At 41.5% G+C, this 22,139-nt stretch overlaps 1 protein-coding gene across 1 annotated transcript in view; it reads left to right on the top strand.

The window, feature by feature from the left end:
• Nucleotides 1-22,139, top strand: part of FRAS1 (Fraser extracellular matrix complex subunit 1) — a gene marked incomplete at its 3' end in the record, with an annotated part of 385,808 nt that overhangs the window by 249,015 nt on the left and 114,654 nt on the right. Inside the window, exons 24-29 of the mRNA XM_080924732.1 lie at nt 1,718-1,858; nt 2,489-2,629; nt 4,197-4,337; nt 7,049-7,319; nt 11,934-12,018; nt 14,686-15,009. Coding sequence (XP_080780858.1) covers nt 1,718-1,858; nt 2,489-2,629; nt 4,197-4,337; nt 7,049-7,319; nt 11,934-12,018; nt 14,686-15,009 — 1,103 coding nt within the window. The remainder of the gene's footprint in view (nt 1-1,717; nt 1,859-2,488; nt 2,630-4,196; nt 4,338-7,048; nt 7,320-11,933; nt 12,019-14,685; nt 15,010-22,139) is intronic.

Below are 22,139 nucleotides of genomic sequence, written 5' to 3'. Positions count from 1 at the left end.
TATCGTAACTTCTGGTTCTGTCGGAAGAGGTCCAGCTCAGACGCAGAGGTCAAATGCCTGTCAAGTAAACTCTGGAAGCTCTTGGCCTCTGCAAAATTAGTTTCCATACCAAGGAATCCTACTTGATTGTCAACTTAGGTGGTCTTCCATGTTCATAACCACAAGAGCTTTTCTGTTCCTTTCTTTCTAACCAGGGACTGTCAGTCTGTAGCAAAGAACAGGTTCTCTCAGATCCCCCGCCTTATAAATGATTTTATAACCGTGCTGGTTTTCAAGGCTCTGTTTTGAGTCACTTTCCCCTCAGAACTGATTCAACCAAATAAATGAAGTAGATTAATGCTATAAACCTTCAGAGCACGTGTACTAACTTGCACAGGTGCCTGCTACCTAAGGACTTAGCAATATTCCTTGAAGGAAGAGAGAAGATGAGTTTTTCCAGTTTTATACCTGGGTAGAAAAATGGGCCTTGAGTGGAAATCAGTTCTCTAAGAGACATAGTTGTTCTACAGCCTCTATTGAACGGTCACTATAAACCAGGCATTGTACTTAGTTATAGTGACTGAAGGCAGGGACTCACAGATCCTAAGCGCATGCTTACCACTGAGCTCTCCAGACTCCAGCTAATTGTTTACACTTATTGTTCCATTTTGTCTTTCCAGCGGCCTCAGGAACTGGGTGCTAGTGTATATTTCATTAGACCTTTAGAGGTTTAGGAAAGGTAGGAAAATGGAGAGGAAAAGCAGCCAAATGATGACTTAATAGACTTGCCCAACCTCAAAACTCATATCCTTCACCATGCTATGCCTTCCCATCATCCAAGTACCCACCTCCCCACAAAAAGACCACCTAGAACCCTGCCTCTCAAACATGAGCTCTCTAATTAGATCAGTGTTTCCTGGGACATTAAAACCACCAACTACAAACATGTTTATAAGAGCAGTACCACCAGTGAGGGCCATAACTTGCTTCTCTGTGCCCCAGCCCTCAAGACTCCCAATTCAATGGATCTGGTGCTGAGCCTGATGAATATGTTTTAACAATCTCCCTGAACTTTTGAAGTTCAAATTCAAGACTGGTCTTCCTGCACCACAAGCCTCCATGTCTCAGTTTTGTATTCTCCCCATGCAGTGAACTGCATCCTTATAGATGTTTGTTGAACAGAGAAATAACCACTAGTTTGTTCTGCCCTAAATGAGGTCTTCCATTGTCCGGTAATCCCCTTCTTTCTGGAGAGTTCTTTATATATCGTTTGTTCTTTCTGCCACGCTGTCCCCATTAGGCTTGTCATGTGTCTGTGTCATGGCAGCAGCAGCATTCTTAGCTATGCCTCTGATATCTCTGAGTGTTTGGAGGAGGTTAGGGTTAGGTCTATGAGGCAAGCATGCTCCCTAGGATAGCTCAGGCGTAACGAACTAGGGTGGCACGAGGCTGAAGTTCTCAGGTTGATCCGGCTCTTCAGAAGCCCCATTGACAAGCAGGCTCTGCACAGACTTGGACTGTTCCTTGTGCATGCCTGTGTCTGACATAATGAGGAAATGCTAAAACCACAAGAAGCATTTAAAGGCCTCCAAGCTGGGGGCCTCATTCCAGCTCGCTTATCCGACATCTCTCCTGTTGTCCTTATTTTACCTTTTCCCATAGATGTGCCCTCCTGACGGTTGGCTGAGACTGATGGAGGACCAACTGGAAGCTGTTCTAATTTGGGCTTTCTTTCTAGAGTGTGACTGGAGTTGCAACTCCTGTACTGGGCCTCTCCGGACAGACTGCCTGCAGTGCATGGCCGGCTACGTTCTCCAGGATGGTGTGTGTGTAGAGCAGTGCTCACCACAGCACTACCGGGACTCAGGCTCCTGTAAGCGTAAGTGTCAGCCTCGGGCTGTTAAGGAGCCCGTGGCAAGTTTTTCTTTTGGCTTTTCTACGCCTCCTGGTTGCCTTCCTCAGGGATGTCTCTGTTATCTGTGACACTTTTTCCTTCTCCCATGCCCTCGTAGAACACAAGCTAAAATCGGTATGACAACCATAAAGTTAAATGGCCACACAAACCATTTGTGTGAACCATTAATTTTAGATTTTCTTAAACATTTAACAGTCTTGTTCTCAAGATGGGAAGCTTTGTATACCCGGGAATTGGAACCACTGGAAAGACTGATAATTAATTACAATAAAAACAGATGTCTGCCAATTATTTTTGTATTTGTCTAGCATTTTCCATAATTGGATCCAAACTTCCTGGGATGAGTTTGGGACAGTATTTTTATTTCTGGGATGTAGGAAGAACATGGTTCATGAAGGTAGAGACTAGCCCCAAGTCCTCCCCTGAGAGTTGCAGTAGACACAACCAGGAACCATGTTCTTTCTCTCTTGTTGACATGCTTTTCAGGGTGTATGGGTCCCGTTGTTCCATGACCTTTGCCATAAGGCCCAGAGCCCACTTAGAAAATGACATGGACTCCTGTGGACTCCTTTTGACTTGACTTTTGTCTTTCAGGCTGTGACAGCCACTGTCTCCAGTGCCAGGGTCCCCACGAGTGCACGCGCTGTGAAGAACCATTTCTCCTCTTCCAAGCCCAGTGTGCTCAAGAATGTGGGAAAGGATACTTCGCAGATCATGCCAAACACAAGTGCACAAGTAAGCTGGGTCTTTGCTGAGTGCTTTGGGAAGAACTTGGGACAGCCAGCAAGTCATCTGCACTGATTCTCAGATGACCAAGAGCATCTAACAGAGAAGCAGAATAAGTCAACTAGTGAGCTTGGCCTAAGTCATTGATTGCTTCCTATGTACATATGCCAAATGCTGGTTAAGTAGAATACAGGAAGCCACACCAATAATTCTCTTGTACAAATCAATATTGTTTCTGAAGGTCTTTGTAGAAACAAAGCCAGCATTTTATGGAATGCAAAGCTTATATTGAATGACTGCGAAGTATCCATTTAAAGTGGATCAGCTACATTGGTATGGATATAGAACGTTCAGCATGTAGACTAAATCATTCATGACCCCAGTATTGATATTATATCCTTAAGGAATAGGATTTGGGCAATCAGTTAGTGAAAAATATTGGCGCTTCTACTATTAGACTGAAGTTAAGCCCAAAGCCTTAACCTTCTTGTCCATGGAATCATCTCAGAAGAATTCCTACCTACTCTTACTTTTATTGAAGCCTATTGCCAGGTACATCTACTAGAAAGAATACTTGATGTTGACTAATGCCATTATAAAGCACAGATAACTTGTCTTTCCTAAAACTCAACGAGTTTTCCATTTCTCTGCATTGTCTTTATCTCTAGTATCTCATTTAATATTCACAATGACTTGGTGAAACAGACAGAGAGAATCCTGTTCTTTATAAGCATGAATACCAAGGTGACTTTGAAGAGTTAAGGCAATGCATTGAGCCCTAGATCTCTGATTTCAGGCTAAGGCCCGAACACTCTACTACATAGTTCTACCATAAAAAATCCCAGTCAAGAGAACAGGACAAGTGGGCAGGAAACACTCTGTCTTTCAAAAGACTGTTACCTTGATCAAAAGAAAAAAGCCCTATGGTTCTTTTAAGAGCCAGCTCTCTGGGTGAGGTTAATACTTACAGTCACTATTCTCATTCCCAAGTGACACTATCACCCTAATAATAAGAGGGAGGCTGGACTGATATGGAAGAACAGTTGAGCCCTCCTAGGATGCCTGGCACTTCAGATTGTAATGCTTGTAACCTCCAAAACTAATGTCTGTATTTGGGGCTATTTCTTCCCTATTGTTAAGACAAGAACATTGCAGCCCAGATTGTAAAAGGCACTTCAGGGTCCCAGTTGCTAAGGGGAAGAGAAGGAATAGTAGCTCAGAGGAGCCTGTGCTCTTAGTCTCTGTAAACACCATATCTCACAAGTCAGTAGGCCCTTTAGAACATTCATCCATCAGTGGTGTTCTTTAGAAGATGTTGCACGAGTGAAGGTGTGGATCTAGCCATTCCATTTCCTTTTTGGGGGAGATCAGCTCCCTATAAATATCAGCAAGGAAACTGAATTCTCTGTTGTTACAGAGAGGCAAGCATTTATTCATTGATGGCACTTGTGCTCATCTGGCTACAATACCTCTGTTTCCCACTGTGGTCCTACCAATGGTGTAGTTGGCTGTTCCCACTATAGCTCTACCAGGGGATGTGCTTGGCTGTGCCTTCTTTATGTCTTCTTTCCATCAGTCTGCCCTCAGGGATGCTTGCAGTGCAGCCACAAAAATTGGTGTCACTTATGCGACCATGGTTTCTTTCTGAAGAATGGTCTCTGCATGCCCACCTGTGTCCCTGCTTTCTCTGGACACTCATCTAATGAAACCTGCACTGGTAAGATCATCTCTTCTGGATCTGGTGATGTTACCAGTCCTGTCTCTGTGTAAATGATGCATTTCCAAATATGGTTAACATCTGTTATGTGAAACTCAGCGTTCCTATTATGCAGAGACCCGTGGTGCTAGAAAAGGCACTATTTGTAGAGCGTAGGCTGTTAGGAAGATCTAACTCCTAATTTATTTGATCTTGGGATGAAAACAGAAGTGTTCTGTACCTTAAACGTCATAACTATCGGATAAGAAATTTGATGTAAACTTAGGTGTGTGTTCTTTAGAAAATCATATACATATAACATGTCTAACGAATTGATTGTCTTAACGTAAACTCGGATAGCTAGTTCTACTGAGAGGTGTTGTAGTGTTTCATTTATACACAAAGTGGAGAGGAATTCTAAGTGAATGGTGTGAGAAGAAGGCTGGGCCATTTACTGCAGATGTTGGGACTGCATTGATTGGAAGGTGTTCTATAAGGAACTCTCTCAACACAGAACAGACATCTCCCTTTAAAAAGCAAAGAGAAATGAATTTAAGTTCATTCCTTTGTAAGTTTCTTTTTGTGTAGGTAAAGCTTGAGAATTTCACCATGGCTGAGAGCTCCTGGGGTTTTGTTATTCAATAATGTGATGACTTTGATATTTTTTATTTCCTGACAGTACCAGGGATTGAACCTAGGGCTTCACACATGGTAGGCAAGTATTCCACCCTTGAGCCACAGTACTAATAAGGAGCTTTTTTTCTTTTCATGCTGACAGCCTAATACATAGTCTGTCTCCATATCTTTGATCTCTAGAGAGATTAAAACTTTTAAAGAAAAAAATTAACACATCTCTGGCTTCATTTAGTATTTTCTTGGGAACTGCAAGTGCTGGTAAATCAGCTTACGACTCTTGGTATACCGCAAAAATCAACTTAGGAAAATGGATTTCACTTTCATTAGGATAATTTTATGTAGGAGTCACCACCATGAAACTTGGTATCCTCAAGTTGTCCTCCGACCTAGTTGTAGAAGGGCACACTGACAGACAAATACCTTGACAAACTACATCGCAGGAGATAGGATTGATTCTGTGTCACTGATCCCAAGTCATCAGTGTTTCATGTGGACAGGGATGATTGAGCTTTTATGACACTGCATATGTACTTCCCATGAATTCTGACTCTGAGCCATTGCCCTGTGGATTAACTGGTACTCTTCTAGGAATTGTATCAGACACCTGCCTCTTTGCTTACTCTAACTGCATCTGATGTGATACATGTGTCAGGAAAAGACCGTGGTTTTCAAACCTGTCAGCTCATTATCATTACCTGGGTGCCTATAAAAATTAACAAGACACATCTCAGAGCATCTAATCCAGGATCTTCAGCAGTAGAGCCCAAGCATCCCTGTTACTATAAAAGATCCCCATATGAATTTAAAATATTAAAAAAAAATTATCCTTTAAACTACATTACACTAATTCCAGGACATTTTCATCAGTCTAAGAAGAAACTGCACAACCTTTAGCAGTGTCTGTTCACTTCCCTTTCACTCCAGCCTCTGGCAATCCCTAATTTACCTTCTGTCTTTGTAGATATGCCTACTCTAGACATCTCACATCAATAGAGCCACCCAGTATAAGTCCTTTCATGTCTGACTTCCATGTCTGGCTCTAATGTCAAGATGTATCCATGTTAGAGCCTGCCCCCCATTCGGCATCCTTTTCATCTTTATGGGTACATCACATTGTTTGGATCTATTTACTTCTTCACCTCCATGTTTGTTTGTTTTAAAAACTGAATGTGGATCCCATACATGTTAGGCAGGCACTTTGCCACTGAGCCATATGCCCAACCTTTGCTTATGTTTTTCGCAGCTGTTTTCTCTTCTTCCTGTTTTGAGTACTCTTACTGTGAACATCCACAAGTAAATCTTCGGTGAGGCATAGTCTGGTAATTCTCTAAGACATCAACAGCAGCATTGTTGGGTCACACACTAACTATATTTTATTTGAAGAACTGGCCAACTATATTTCCTAATGATTGTCCTGTTTTACATGATTAACAACAATCTGTGTGGATGCTAGTTTCTTCGTGTCTTGTCAACAATTATTATCTATCCAAACAGAGGTAAACATCTCTTCATATAACTGAGGTTTTGCTTTCCAATCTGGGGACTAATGCTGGATACTGTTTGTGTGCTCACTGGCCCTTTGTGTGTAGAGCTTCTTCAGAGAAAAGGTTATTCAAATTCTAATACATTTTTAGTTTGCCCTTCATTGCCTTAGATAAATGGTTATATGTTCTTCCCTACCTCCCCTTCGGCTTGAGGATTTGCAAACATTTTCTCCTGTTCTAGAAGCTGTCCTTTTATATCAGTGTTTTGAAGTACAAACATTTTTAATTTTAATGATGTCAATTAAGTTGTTTTTTCTTTTTATCTTATACTATTTTGCCTACTCGAGAGATAATTGCTAGCTTATTTTTTAACTTTATTTCTATATTGTCTTTCAACAAGTTTGCAGTTTAACTCTTCCATCTAAGCTCTAGTTATCCTCATGGGTATCCAGCAGAGACTCCTCAGATTGGAAGGATACTAGCTGGAGAATAGTTTACATCCCCTCTGGGTGCCTCTGAATTAGCATTAAAGGCCTAGTTCCTTAAAATACATACATGAAATCCAATTAGTGACTATGATAAGCCTGACCTTTAGGTTCATACATTTTCTAGACAAAATGTACACTCCAAGTCTTCACGTAAACGGCTCCTTGATCCTTGGAATTGGTTCAATGAAGCCACTGGACTTTTCTCTTCTGAACATCCAACACCAGGATGGCAGAGTGGAAGATCTGCTATTCCACGTTGTAAGCACACCCACAAATGGTCAGCTGCTGCTCTCAAGAAATGGCAAGGAGGTCCAGCTGGAGAAGGCTGGTCGTTTTAGTTGGAAAGATGTGAATGAGAAGAAAGTGCGCTTTGTGCATAGCAAAGACAAGCTCAGGTGAGCCAGCCCTGTCCCCTCCCATTCGTTCTCAGCCTGTCCACCCCCAACCTTTCTCTTAATAGCCATCCCTTCCCACAGGGGAAGATCAATACTCCACAAATGCTTCTGGCTGCCTGTCATCGTCCCCTGTAATTGCTTTGAGAGTACGCTTCTGTTTGAGACATTTTTATTTTATCACATAATTATGGGTAATTCTCTGATGTGACAGGAAAATTCTGCATATAATTACCCAGGTTTTGGGCCCCACAGAAACAAAACTTATATAGAGCCAGATGCTTCCTCCATGTGAGGGCAATGCTAGGGAGCAATGGGCAGGTAAAGGATGGGAGTCTGGCTTGTCCAGGTGTCCTTTGGCCCCTAGAATTTGGGAAGAAATCTTAGAGTCACACTTAGATTTTTATTATCCACTTTATGAGATTAATTGTGGCTAATTTTTAAGCCTGATCCAGTTTTCCTCTGGTGCTACACATACTTCTGGCTTTCTTCCCTATCCTGGCTGATGCATGCCCCCAGAATGTAATTGAATGTTAACAAGATCCCAAGCAAACATAGCATTTTAATTAGCAGAGAAAATCTACTAAACAGAAACCATGGAATGGACCCCAAAGATTATCCTCCTGCATTCTCTGCCACCATGGTCTACTTAGTTGACCCAGATAGCTGACCATAGACAATGTGTGCACAAGGGATTGCAGCCAATGAAACAGTGATAAGAATACAGATGAATATTTTCTACTGTCAACACTAAACATGGGTGTTTCTCTTGTTGCTTTGATTGATTGGTTGATTGACTGATTGATTGATTGATTGGTTGGTTGGTTGATATTTAGCCTAAAAGATACATAGGAAGAAAAATTGATGTCATTTCTCTATTATAGTTCAGAGCTGATGACTTAAGTAACCTGCACTGACCATATCATAGGAGCAAGAACAACTACCATTTTCTGACTGCTCCTGTAAGCATTATGTAAAGCCTCCATATGAACTGTGTATGTTATGTTATGAGAATATGAGTAATGCATACAGAGCAGCTACTTCATATCAACACTCTCTAGAACATACCTTTAGCTACCATGATTTCTGCCTTCCCAATATTCTAGTAATAGCAAGCCTGTGCCTCTCCTCAAGGGGAGAAAATTACTTACACCAAGCACACACTCCTGTGGTGTGTTTGATGCCCCCCAAGCACTCCCCAAAATCTTTCTTCACCATGTGTGCTTATTTCGTTCGAATGTACAATAAATATAGTTATGTATCCACATCTCTTCCCACGTACATGCCCCTTTGCACACAATTATATGCACAAAAATATATACACACATGTGTACCACATCACAGAGCTATATAGGCCCTGAGTCTACAGCCATTTGCCGTGAAATCACTTGTGGGAAAAGTGCATATTTCTATAGAAACTGAAGTTAACTTTGTCTATTTATCTTTTTCTACATGTTACCCAATTTCTTGCAGAATTAGCTTTGCACCCTTAAATGGAATAAAACTCGGCAGTTTAGTAATTCTTTTGATATTCTTTCTTGGAATAAACATCCCCTTGAATACTTTGTGTTTTTTTATCTAAAAAACGAATCAAATAAATGAAATGATAAAAAATGTAATAGATTTGGAGAGGCACATAAAAACAAAGTGATTTGTCTCTCAATGAAACAAAAATGAAAAAGTCAATCTGACATACACATGTGTGTCTCTTTATGTTTTTATAAAAATACTGACTGTGATTAAGATAAGACATCTTGAGAATGGAGTTTCTTTGGGCCTAGAATTCTCTTGAGTAGTAACAGGCAATTTGTAACAACAGCCACAGCAAATGGGATAAAGGGAGGCGGAACATTCCTAGTGGGACTTCAGCTACCAAGAGTTGTTTCCCTCTTTGTTCAGATTGTTGATTCTGCTAGTTGCATTCTCTTGAAGTTTAGAGCTGGGGCCAGAGAGGGGTGGGATCCAAATAGGAATGGAAATGAAAGGAAGACCATGGAGAACAAGCAAAAACGTCTCTAAAGCTTGGTTCACAGAGCTAGATTGAAATTCTATTTTAAAAATGTCTGTTCCATGATCATAACAAAATGTGCGCAATGTTTTTATTGCAATCATAGTCAAGATAGAAAACAGTTCTATCCAAAAGAACACACATAGTATGCACTCACTGATAAGCAGATACTAGCCCCAAAACCTTGGAATACCAAAAGAAACAATTCATAGACCTTATGAAGCTCAAAAAGAAGGAAGGCCAGAAGGTGGATGCCTCAGTCCTTCTTAGAAAGGAGAACAACCATGGGAGGAAATACAGGGACAAATGAAGCAGGAATTGAAGAAAAGACCACTCAGAGACTGCTTCACCTGGTGATCCACCCCATATGCAGCCACCAAACCCACACACTATTGCCAAGAAGTGCTTACTGGCAGGAGCCTGATATGAATGCCTCCTCAGAGGCTCTCTCAGAGTCATACTGATACAGTTGAGGTTATTTGCAGATAACCATCAGACTGGACATAGGGACCCCAGTGAAGATGCTAAAGTAAGAACTGAGGAGCTGAAAGGGTTTGCAATACCATGGGAAGAACAATATTCTCAACCATCCAAACCTCCACAGTTTCCTGGGACTAAAACAACAAACAATGAGCACATGTGGAGAGATCCCTGGCTCCAGGTGCATATGTAGCAGAGGATAGCATTGTCTGGCAACAGTGGGAGAAGAGGCCTTTAGTGAAGGCTTGTTTTCCCAGTGTAGGGTAATACCAAGGTGCTAAGGTAGGAGAAGGTAGTTGGGAGAGGGACCATTTTCAGGGAAGCAAGGGGAGGGGGGAAGAGGCAGGGGAGTGTTGCAGGTGGGGGGAGGGATAACATTTGAGATGTAAATACAGAGAATATCCATTAAAAAAAGAAGGAAGGAAGAAAGAAAGAAAGAAAGAAAGAAAGAAAGAAAGAAAGAAAGAAAGAAAGAAAGAAAGAAAGGAAGGAAGGAAGGAAGGAAGGAAGGAAGGAAAAAAGAAAGAAAGAAAGAAAGAAAGAAAGAAAGAAAGAAAGAAAGAAAGAAAACAGTTCTATCAATCCTACTCTGGTCTCCTTTAAAATCAGTAGTTTCTGGCAACTGTGATCTGGTTTTTCACCTGCATAGTTTTACCCTTTCTAAAATGACATGTGACTTGAACAATATGTAGTGTTTTGTTTCTGCAATTGCAATTGCTCATATAAGTAGTTAGTTCCAAGAATACCTTTTAAAGAACCCTCAAGACAATGGGTACCTAAATAGATCAGAATCTATAATCTCTAACATTCACAGTGAGCTGTGCTTGGTTGGTCATTAAAGACAACCATCTACCTTCTCTTCTAACTGGGTCTAAAGCTATTAGATGTCTGTGGTAGGCGGTCAATCCACAGCAGCAATGGGTCTCTTTACAAGGAGAAATTAGTTTTGAGTAAGCAAAATCATAAGACTACCCTAACTCTATAGAGGTGGCTCAAACCTCAGTGTCCTTAAGAGAAGTTTCTCCAAAGTTAGTCCAGGAGCTAGAACTAGGAAATGGAAGGAGCATGCCGTTCTTGTTCCATGTCTTCCCCTAGGTGTCATTCCCCTCTCTCCTACAGATGGGCTTGCTCCACATTCTCAACATACTGGTTGATGACTACCCACAGTCAAATGATCAGACTTGGTGTGGGCAGGCCACTCCCAGTTTTTCAGAGGAGCCAGCCACCCCTTCTTAGTTGTACTCACTGAGTGGGTGGAAGAAGAGAGTAGGGAGTGAGAAATGGTGTCATGCCTCCTAGCTCTTCGGAAGTTGTTGGGGCCGACTCAAGAGTTTGGAAGACATGTGGGAAGGGATTGCTGGTCTAACAGTGTCATTAAAAGCTGGTAGAGCTGCAACATATAAGATTCCTTTCTGTTCTTCCTTTTAACCACAATCTAAACTGCTTTTACCTGACAAGAAATTTTTTTCTGGGGTGTGTGTGTGTTCATCTTTAAAAACGACCAAACAAAATTGTTGTTTTGTTTTGAGGCAGTATTTCTCTGTGTAGCCCTAAGTGTTCAGGAACTCACTGTCTGGCCTCGACCTCAGAGATCTACCTCTCTGCCTTGCTAATGCCAGGATTCAACACATGCATCACCATACCCAACTCCAGCTGTGTTATTTTTATGTTACAATGAGATCTTAGAACACAAAATACTTTTAAATTTTTATTATTTGTCTGTCTGTCTCTGTCTCTCTCTCTGTGTGTGTGTGTGTGAGTGTGTGTGTGTGTTGTGTGTGTATATATGTGAGTGTGTGAAAGAAAAGGCAGAGGAGTATTGTGTGCATGATTTCAGGTACATGTATATTATGACTTTCAGGGTCAGGTCTCTCCTTCTACCATGACATTCTAGGAACTACGGTCATCAGGTTGAGAAAGCAAATGCTTTTACCCACTGAGTGACCCAGTCAGCCTCATGAACAGTATTTTTAACTAGTTTCATTTTTGTTACTTTCTATTTACAATGAAGATATTGTGTTACTGTGATCATTTGATCTAAAATTTTACTTGAAAACATTTTAATCCTTTTCTTTCCAAAAACTAACATAGTGATCATGTTTTCTTTTCTTCTGTGGCGACTTCCTTAGGAAAGGCTACTTTTCCTTGAAAATTAGTGACCAGCAATTCTTCTCTGAGCCACAGCTGATCAACATTCAGGCATTCTCTACACAGGTAATGAAAATGCCCAACAGTGCAGAAGTTTACGCATCCTCTCAGGAACCAATCCAGAGTCCTTCAAACTTCAACAGAAAGGACTGAACTGAGTTGATCTTCTTGCAGTTTTACTATGAAGTGTTCCTTAATTAAGTTTGGGTTCTTTGGCTAGTAGCATTTATAGCATTGGTAATAATAATTTCTCATGCCTAGTGTGTGTGTGTGTCACCTGATGCTCATTGAATTGCCAATCCTGTGAAATAGTGTCCTCAGTTTATAGATGAGGGGATTAAGGGGATAGAGATTTGATAGTTTTTCTGGAGTGATCTGGCTATTAAAAGTCCAGGGAGTTGACTTTACAGTCTGTGTTCTAGGTCCTTACCTGTTGCCATCTTGCTGAATTAATCCTGGTATCAGAACTGCAGAATAACTTGAAACTCCTCTGGTTGCTAATGTTTTCCTTGGTCTTAGGTAATTCGTTTTCTCTTCTCAGTCTCCTCTCAGAGGTATAGTAGTTCCAGTTCTTAGAGGGTTCTCTTACGAATGTACTTAAATTAAGTGTCATTGTGCTCAGGAGCCAAACATAGACTGGAGGAAATCATTGCAGAAGCAAGGAAATTCAAGAAAACAGCCCTTCACATTTGTGTCTTATCACTCCCCTGAGAAGTCGTACATACAGATTCAGAGGTAGAAGCTCTGAGCATGGACTGAAGGAAGTAAACAATGAAGTGTGCAAAAAGAATAAGAACACGCACATACACTCATAGAAGCACCTGCATGCATGTGTGTGTGTACACAAACACAATACACAAGCACAGACCCACACGTGTCCCCGAACTCGAATACATGCACACACATACACACAACACACACACAAGCAAAGGCATGCTTGCATGCATCATGTACACACACACACACAACCGTAGAATTCTCACTAGGCAAGCCTGTGTGACTAATCTAAGGACACACTAATTTTCCATATTTTTCTTCATGCACTGAACAATAAGCGGGTGAGATCTCATCTTCAGAAACAAGATGCCCCAAACCCCAAACCTCATATTCTCAGTCCCAAAGTAAAAGTGACCATAGACATGGAGTAACCGCATGAGCATAAAGTAGTAGCAGTGAGTACCACATGACAGGGATGCCTGCCTCAGCTCTTCTTAATGATTCTGTCACATCAGAGGTAACTTGTCGCTGAGGAGAGATTAGAAACTGATCCTAAGTTAAGTGTATAAATCTTGCTTTAATTAAAGCTGACACACTTGTGGCTGGAAACATGGGCCAGTCCTGAGACCTGATAGTTTAGATGGTCTTTGGGACTTAAACTCAAGGTTTGATTTGATTTTCTTGCCTGGTACAGTGCAGTTTGGTCAATGAAAGACCTGGGGTAGAAATTGGCAAAACTTTCTACTCTGAGCTGGGGCATCCCCACAATTCCCTGGGTTCTGTTTGTTTCTCCACAGTCAACCAAACAAAAATAATTGCATGCTTTGGTTTTATTCATTATATGATATGCCTTTATCAATTTGACTGTGACGATGGAATTCTAGAAAGAAGTTTAACTTATTTTTAGTTATTTTAAGGGTGTGTGACAGACCAGTTACATATTACATTGATGGACAACTGTGACTTTCAGGAAGCCCAGAGTGGGGTGCCTGTGTGGTTTTAAAAGCCATTTGGGTTGTAGAACTCAAGTGTGTTCTGAAAACTCCTGTACAGTTCAACTTCACTGTTCAACTAAATCTAAGATAATGTTTTCCTTGGCTTCTGGCCTGCTTGCTGATATCTGTTTGTCTATCTGTCTGCCTGTCTGCCTGCATCTCTCTCTCTCCTCCCTCCCTCCCTCCCTCCCCCCCTCTCTCTCCTCCCTCCCTCTCTCTCTCCTCCCTCCCTCCCTCTCTCTCCCTCCCTCCCTCTCTCCTCCCTCTCTCCCTCCCTCCACCTCTCTCTCTCTTCCCTCCCTCCCTCCCCCCCCCCCCCTCTCTCTCTCTCTCTCTCTCTCTCCCTCTCCCTCCCCCTTCCCTTTCTACACTCTCCCTTTCTCCCTTTCTTCCTCTCTTCTTTCCCCATGTGCTTGTGCTGCGTTTTCTGCTGTGGTTCATTAACTTTTATTTCTGTTGAAGAACTTTTTGTATGCTCACTAAGGTAATAGGAACAAACTGACAAGTCTTAGGAAAACATACTAACTTTTGCTGTATTCACAGCATCATAAGAATTAGGAGGTTGTTTTACCATGCCAGGATCTTGGATCTTGTCTTGCTTTATAGGCTGACTTGGAGTGGGGCTCTGTCGAGATAGGGATGAGCTCGCTGGTCTAGAGTCAAGTGTTTACCAAATTACCTCTCATTAGTCTTTCTTGGATTCAGACGTCTAATTAGGTTTCATGACACTGAGCTGTGTTCTCCTGCAAATGCAGGGTATGTGGTGCAATCCAAGATGGCTGAGAAATTAGACTTAAAAGCAAATAGCACATATAGTGTGTTTACACAAGACTGGTTTTCAAGTGGCTTGAGAAACCTCTAAAATCCACATGCATGGAATTACCCCAGTCACTGTGGCCCACCATACCTCTGACAAATAATTTAATTGTAGAATATAGTGGCACTTTCATAATTTTTGTAAAGGGGATTCATCAGGTTTGACATACTGCCTTAACCTATTAAATGGCTCTTCTTTCCACAGGCCCCGTATGTGCTGAGAAACGAGGTTCTCCAGATCAGCAAAGGAGAGCGGGCAGCCATCACCACGCAGCTGCTTGACATCCGGGATGATGATAACCCACAGGACGTGGTCGTGAATGTGCTTGATCCTCCCCTTCATGGCCAATTGCTCCAAACGCCTCCAGCCCCTGCAGCCTCCATTTATCAGTTCCATCTGGATGAGCTCTCCAGGGGCCTTCTGTATGCTCACGATGGCTCGGACAGCACATCTGATATTATAGTCTTTCAGGCCAATGATGGACACTCTTTCCAAAATATACTGTTTCATGTGAAGAATGTGCCCAAGGTAGGTGTCACCCCTAAGGTTACAGTTTCCTTGTGTCTACCTGTGAAGGTTTACTTGTAGAACTATTTTGGCAATGCTCGTAAAGTTCAGTGTGATAGAGTACTCATTCATTTGTCCCAACAAAGTATCTCATACATCAGGTCAGTATAGTTTGATAGAGCCACTGTTGATCTGAAAGGTTCTCCATTGGCCTGCAGCTATGAAACTGTGTTCTGTTCTTTCTTCCTATTGTCTCCTGCCTGCCCCTGATCGTGGGGCCATGGCATCTTTTTCTCTGTGTCCTTTTACAACAGTTCATGAAATGAGATCCTCACTGTCTAGTTATCTGACTTAATAAAAAGGAATAAGTCCGAACCTCCTGTTAGTCAAGCTGAAAGAATGTGAAGAAACTGGACAACACAGGAACTGTGCTGACAGATAGGGATACACTTCCCATTCTGAGTCCCTGGCTCACCCCTTCTCTCTGTTCTGCCATGTCCATGAGCACCTGTGGTATTCGTTTATTAATATTTACTCGATGTTTCATCCTAACAATACTTGTAAAACCACGGGCTTCGAATGTAATCGTACCTTTGCTGAGATGTTTTTGAATGAAAATTCTAAATAGAGCTAATTTATGTAGTTTTGTCCATGTCCAATAAGAGACGCTCTTGGACACTGCAGACGATGTTTGTCACATCAGAATGGATGCCGAGCTAACCTGTCCAGGAGCAAACACTCCTGTCAGCATTTCCCAAAGCTTGTTGCTCTTCACGTGGAGGCCCTTTCCTCCCAGTACCTTCTCCTCATGATAGTAAAGTTGGAAACAATATTTTCTTAGCTTTTCATTCTAAATATCACTACCCGCAGAAATGTTATTGGTGCTTAGCTAAAGAGAGATTTTTCTGAGGATACTTTAAACTCATTTGCCCTTTTCCCACCACCAGTCATTCGAAGTAAGAAGGTGCCTTTCCCCGAATCTCATGTGTCCTAATTTGTTCCTGCTGGAAGCAGTGGTGGAGGCAGGAGACAGGTGAAGTGTGTGAAGGCTAATTGTGTGGCAGATGGCCACCAAGTGGCTGATCCCAATTGTCACTCTCTCACCTGTGGAAATGAGGTTCAGTTCTAGAGCGATGGAGTCTAGACAGATGCGGAAAGTTTTCTTGTCTTCCTTCTTGGTTTCCTCCTTCAGTCTGCAGTGGGCTTCCGCGCAGCCCTCACTAGAGACTTTCCTGTCAATCAGTGGTTTTAGTCTGTGTGTGGAGTGTATTGCACAATTTTGTACAGGATGGTGGAGGATGGAAGGGCACATCTAGGCTTTGCCCTGATTTAACTACCAAAACAAAACACACACATAAAATGAAAAGGACAAAAAAGGAAAAAAACACAGATTTCAGATTCCTTGCAGGCCTCATACCTGTGCGTCATATAGGAAGTTACTGGGTCTGTTGCCCTTTCCTGAAGAGTGAGTTTGGGTGGTGCCTTTTCTCCCTCCACCTTCTCATCCACCATCCCCTATAGCACCACCCTGGTTCCCCGCCCAGGCAGTGACTTGTAGCAGTGTCTCAGAATAGTGACTCTGGCAGGCTGAGCCTCAGCACTGTCAGGATGCAGTGGTGATGAGCCTGTTTGTGTCCATGATTATAGGATGCAGAGTTTTTATTTTAGGAATTAAAACCAATGTTTCTTTATGTCCTTTCTTTGGGTCTTTTTATCCTGCTGGGCTGGAAGGTCAGAGTATTTGCTGTATGGCCTTGCTTATTCTAAAGGAAATTATAAGATAAGTAGCAAGGCCTTTTCTTTGCTTTGTGTGTAACATTTACTGAACACTACAACTTGATGTGAATTATTCCTTTTAATCTTCCATCCATTCTGTGGTATTTGTACAATTATCTCTTACTTACTGAAGGAGAAAACTAAAACAAGAAGAGATGTAGAAATATTCATTCTCACAAAGGTTTTCAGCATCTCAGCTAAGATGTTCTTTTAAATATGCTTGCCTCCCACACTCAGCCAGGAGGCTCTTTCATTCTGGCCTGAGGTCTCCAGTATTTAGGCATAGATAGTCTTGTTCCCTTGATGTATTAAATGAAAACAAAAATGTATTCATTTTCTCTATGTCCTATCCAAGCAAGAAGGCCCCAGGCCTTCTAGAATCTTCCCTCTGGATTCACCACAGCTTATTATAAAAGGGGCTATTTATACGCACAAGTCTACTGGGCCCAGGAAATAAAACTGGCCTCGTGTGTTACAGTAACTGGTGGATATGTAGTTGGATAGGATTGCTCTCATTCTAAGAGCCATTTCTGAAGAAGAGCAAGAGAATGTTTTCCTGAGGCTATCTCTGTGTTATAAAGCTGGAGACTTGCTGATATCTCGTTGGTGGCTTTAATGGAATGGACAAGGATGTCGTAATCTCTTATGAATAAATGCGTAAGTGACTCCATTTCTTGTTCAGCAGAACCATTAGCCTGTTTTTTCTGTTCTTTCTCTGATGAAAGAATAGAAGGGAGCTTTGTACAGGGAAGCATTAATTTAGTTTTGTTCACTGAGCAGGCACATTTATGTTTTTGTTGGACGGGTGTAATGGCTTGAGCCAGATGGGTGGCTATGTCTCTGTCTCCCAGATGGTTTGTGCCAAGTACCAAATGCTCAGGGCAACTTTGCTGCTGGTGGTGGGGTTCTTTGGGGCTAAGCAAAGGAATTGTGAGTTTAGTCCTGTTTTTCAAGTTCGATACTACTTCACCCAGACTTGGCCTGGCAGAGAATAAACTCAACTGTCACTTCCAGGAGGTTGCTGAACTACTGTGGGGAAAAGAGAATCAGGAATGATGTTGAAACATGTTTTACTGGGGCAGGAGACAGAAGGGGGGAAAAAGATTAAAAAGTAATAAAGAATGCTCTGCTGAACAGGTTTTCATTAATTGGGTTAATTAAGTAGCTCAACAAACCCAAGCCTGCTAGAGATATATGCTTCTAACAACATTCCTCATCCTGCAAGGGCTACAGTGTGGGCAGGCAAGAGTCAGCCAAGTAGATGGCTCTTTTGTTGGATTTCCGAGAAAGTGCCTCCTTCTCCATTAACTGTGATGCCTCTGGAAACCGTGCCTTCTTTCCACTTTGGCAGCCAGTCTGACAATCTTCCTGATCTCCTTTGTTGTTTGAACATTTTCTGCCGATAGCTAATGCAGTAATGTTTAAGACCCCAGCCCCACCCCAACAATGCCATAGTAAGAACTAGATGAAAATTTAAATCTCCTAGAGCCCTTCCTACTGCTGGATTGCCTGTGTGTAGTTTAAAATACCCTGTTGCCTCGCATCCCATTTCACCCATGTCTCTCACTGGGGCTTTTTATAGGGACACAGATACAATTCTTTGTGTGAAATTCAAATGTCAGTGGTGTAAGAGTATTTGGTAGATGAGTAAATAGAGCTAAATCCTTTCTAAATATCAGTTTTCCTTCTTGTATGGGGGGGGGGAGCTGTTTAGTTTGTTCTATCCATTGTCTCATGAGACATTCACTGAGAAAATGTCTATTGACTTAAATATTAGGCTCTACCCCAAGCAGAGGTTGTGTGCACCCGACCTGAAATAGCAAGCCTCTAAGCTCTTGTTGACAGCACGTAGCCATCTGGTTATCTTCCCTGTTACCCTCCCGCTGGTGCACTCCACCTCATGCCTTCTACACCCTCCTTTCTCCTCTCAAGTCCACCTGCGCTACCAGAACGTCAAGTCTGTGGTGTAAATGAACTGTTGAAAATGAAGAAACACTTTTACAGAATAAGTGGAGGGGTTGGGGAAGACTAGCCATTTGCTAAATAATGGAGTTCTGAAGACTTCCATCTGGAATAGTTGGGCCCAGAATTGGGCTGTGATATCATTCGAGCTGAAGTTTCATTATTTATGACTCCATTTTAATTTGGTGAGGGGATTTTATTTGGCTTTAAGGGATGGAAGGCTGTGCTTTTACTGTTATTCACAGTGCTAATATTTTTACTTGTAATACAATATGTAATGTCTACATTTTATTACCAGCATTTTTGTATGCCTATTGTTCTATGAAATGAATGAGAAGAACTATTTAATTTAAAGCACTGCTTTAATCATGTCCTCAATTTTACTCATTGGGATTTCATTGTCTGCTAATGCACTCTGAGGGATACATAAAACATCAGAGGGCAGGATTGTTCAACTAGTAAAATAACTAATTTATTGAACTGATGGGGGTGCAATGAACAAAAGCTATAAGGAGAAAAGGAAATTCCAAAATGTCAACAATTAGGGGGAGATTACTTATAAGAGTTGGCTTTTGTACACATTAGCTATAAAAAAGATGTTGAGTACCTTTCTGTTCATCTCTTTTTTAATATCCCCAGTTCTCTCCCCAGAGAAAATTAGTAAAAACAAATATGATCAAGATGAATATGATGACTAGTACTTCCTTTTCAAAACAATACATAAAGCTTAAAACCCTGTATATTCAATAGTTAAAACATAGTGAATTTGAGGCTACAATGCTTCAGACCTATAGACACCATTCTTTCCCAAGATTCCCTGTGGATCTCTTACCATTACTGCTTATCTTCCTGGTAAGGATACTGAACACCAGATCTGTCCTCTTAGCGAACAAAGCATCTCTAGCTATGGGCAGCACAGGATAAATTTTCAGGGCTTACTCACTTTATAGAACTGAAGCCTCACATCATTTGATGGTTACCCTCCATTATCCATGTCTCCTGTCCCCTGTCTATTTGTTCCAGTGTAAATCTGTTTTAGAGTCTACATATTAAGTGACATCATACAGCTTTTGTCTTCTTCCTATGTCTAACTAATTCCTTGTAGCTGAGTGTACTCTAAATCCATCTACACTGTCATAATTGCAGGATTCTCTCTTGGTTATAATGAATGAATGATGCATAATGCGAGTATGCAGGGATTGGAGGGGGCTGGGTATATAGATTCTTATCTCTTTGTCTTTTCGATATCTACTGCAGATTTATCATAAAGCTTACACGTAGTCTTAAAGTTACAATAGTCTATTTTAAATAGATGTTATTTTCAACCACACATTTCTTTCTACTTGACCCCTGCTATGCTGTTGATGTTGCAATTTATGTTTTTCTATGACGACAGACCCACTAGCAAATTTCTGATTATTGATTGTCTTTAGTACGTTTGCCTTTTAAAGACATATTGCAGTCTTTCTTAGCAATAAAGATGCTATACAAATATTTACATGCATGCATGTACATTCTCACATGGAGAGTATTGTAGAATAATGACAAGGAAAATATAGGCTGAGCCTGTTCAGAAGAGAGACAACAGTTTTTGCTGAATGTTTCTAGTCTGCTGTTGGTTGAGTCCATAGTTTTAAAGTCTATAGGAACAGTCAACTCTACTTGCACTCTGTGTATGAGTTTTCTGCTTTCGTGTTTTTGCATTGCTAATTAACATCCTTTCCTTTCAACTTGCAAAGCTCAGCATTTCTTGTCAGATGGGCCAACTGGTAGTCAACTCTACTAGCTTTGATTTGTTTAGACGTCTCCTTCATTTATGAATGCCAGGCTTGCCAGTGAATTATTCCTGGTTTGTAATTTTATCTTTCATTGCTTTAACTATATAATACGACTCTCCAGCACACAGAGTCCATGCTGTGTAATCTAGTGCTAGCCAGTTGGATGTAGTTCCCACGTGATGCAGAATTCTCTTTGTGCTAACTTTTGAAAACTAACCATCATGTGAAGATTTCTTCAGGTTCAATTTGCTTGGCATTCTGAGCTTCAGTGATTTGGACAAGCATCTCCCACTTCAGACTTGGAAGGTTTTCTGACATTATTTCTGAATAAAAGACTTTGTTCTTTATGCCTCTACTTCTTTTTATTTCTGTCCCCAGTCTGGATGGTTTCAAATGATTTGTTTGAGGCTTGCTGATTTTTTTTTCTCTCTTTCAATAGGAACTTCCAATGAAGCTCTCCTGAGTTTTTAATTCATATGTCTTATTATGTAGCTGCAGATTTCTGTTAGTTATTTTTAATGGCTGCCGGCCTTCAGTGGAGTTTTTGTTGTGCTTGAATGCTACTCTTCCAATTCATACTACTTTGCTCTCTGGGTTGTTGCTCATGCGTCTTTGATATTACTGCTTTGTCTTCTCTGTCATGTGGTCCGTTTCCCTCCATCTCTTTAGAGCCAGGCCCTGTAGATTCATTTTCTTCCTGTAGTCCCAGTGTGTTTGTTCATCTTCTCTGTGTTCCTTGAAGTCATGCATCTGAACAAGCATGCCTGGCTTCCTGAAAAGAAGACATTCAGTACTCAGTTCCAGCTAAAGATTTCAGAGTTCATTTAAAATAATAGTCTCCTGCACATACCCATTCTTTTTCTTTGAAGAAGTCTGAGGATTTTAGGCCTTCTCTTGTAACCTAGCTTTGTGAAAGCCTCCATCCTCCCAGTGACAGTGCACTGATGTGTTCAAGGGTACCTATTGGGTGTGTACTGTCTAAAGAGTCTTATGTGCAGTCACTGGAGCATAGAAACTTGGCTGTGACAGGGGCTGTGTGGAGTGCTGCCAGTGCTTATTGGCTATTTGTGAATTGTAATAGTTACTTCTTTATTGCTGTGATAGGCACCTTGATCACAGCAAGTTATAGAGGAAAGTTTCAGAGGGCAAGTCCATACAATTGTGGTGGTTTGAATAAGAATAGGCTCCGTAGGCTCCTATATTTGAAAGCAGAGTCATCAGGGAGTGGCACTGTTTGAAAGGATTAGAAGGATTGGGAGGTGTAGCCTTGTTTAAGGAAGTGTGTTACTGGGGGTGGACTTTGAAGTTTTAAAGGCGATAACAGATTTAGTTCCCCTCCCACCCTCCCAACACCACGACCACCAACAACAACAACCTACAATCAGGGTGTACCTCACAGCTACTTCTTCAACACCACACCTGTTCCTGCCATGGTGATAATGGACTAAACTTCTAAAATTGTAAACAAGCCCTCAGTTGAATGCTTTCTTTTGTAAGTGTGGCATTGGTCATAGCTACCTCTTCACAGCAATAGAACAGTGTCTAAGACAGCCATTGTGGTGGGGAGGGCAGCAGACAGGTGGGCCTAGCGCTGGAATAGTAGCCAAGAGCTTACTCTACAAGCATAACACAGAA

Source organism: Micromys minutus (assembly GCF_963924665.1).
Source record: "Micromys minutus genome assembly, chromosome: 11".
In the NCBI taxonomy this organism is placed as follows: Eukaryota; Metazoa; Chordata; class Mammalia; order Rodentia; family Muridae; genus Micromys; species Micromys minutus.
This window is presented reverse-complemented; position numbering and strand designations above follow the sequence as displayed.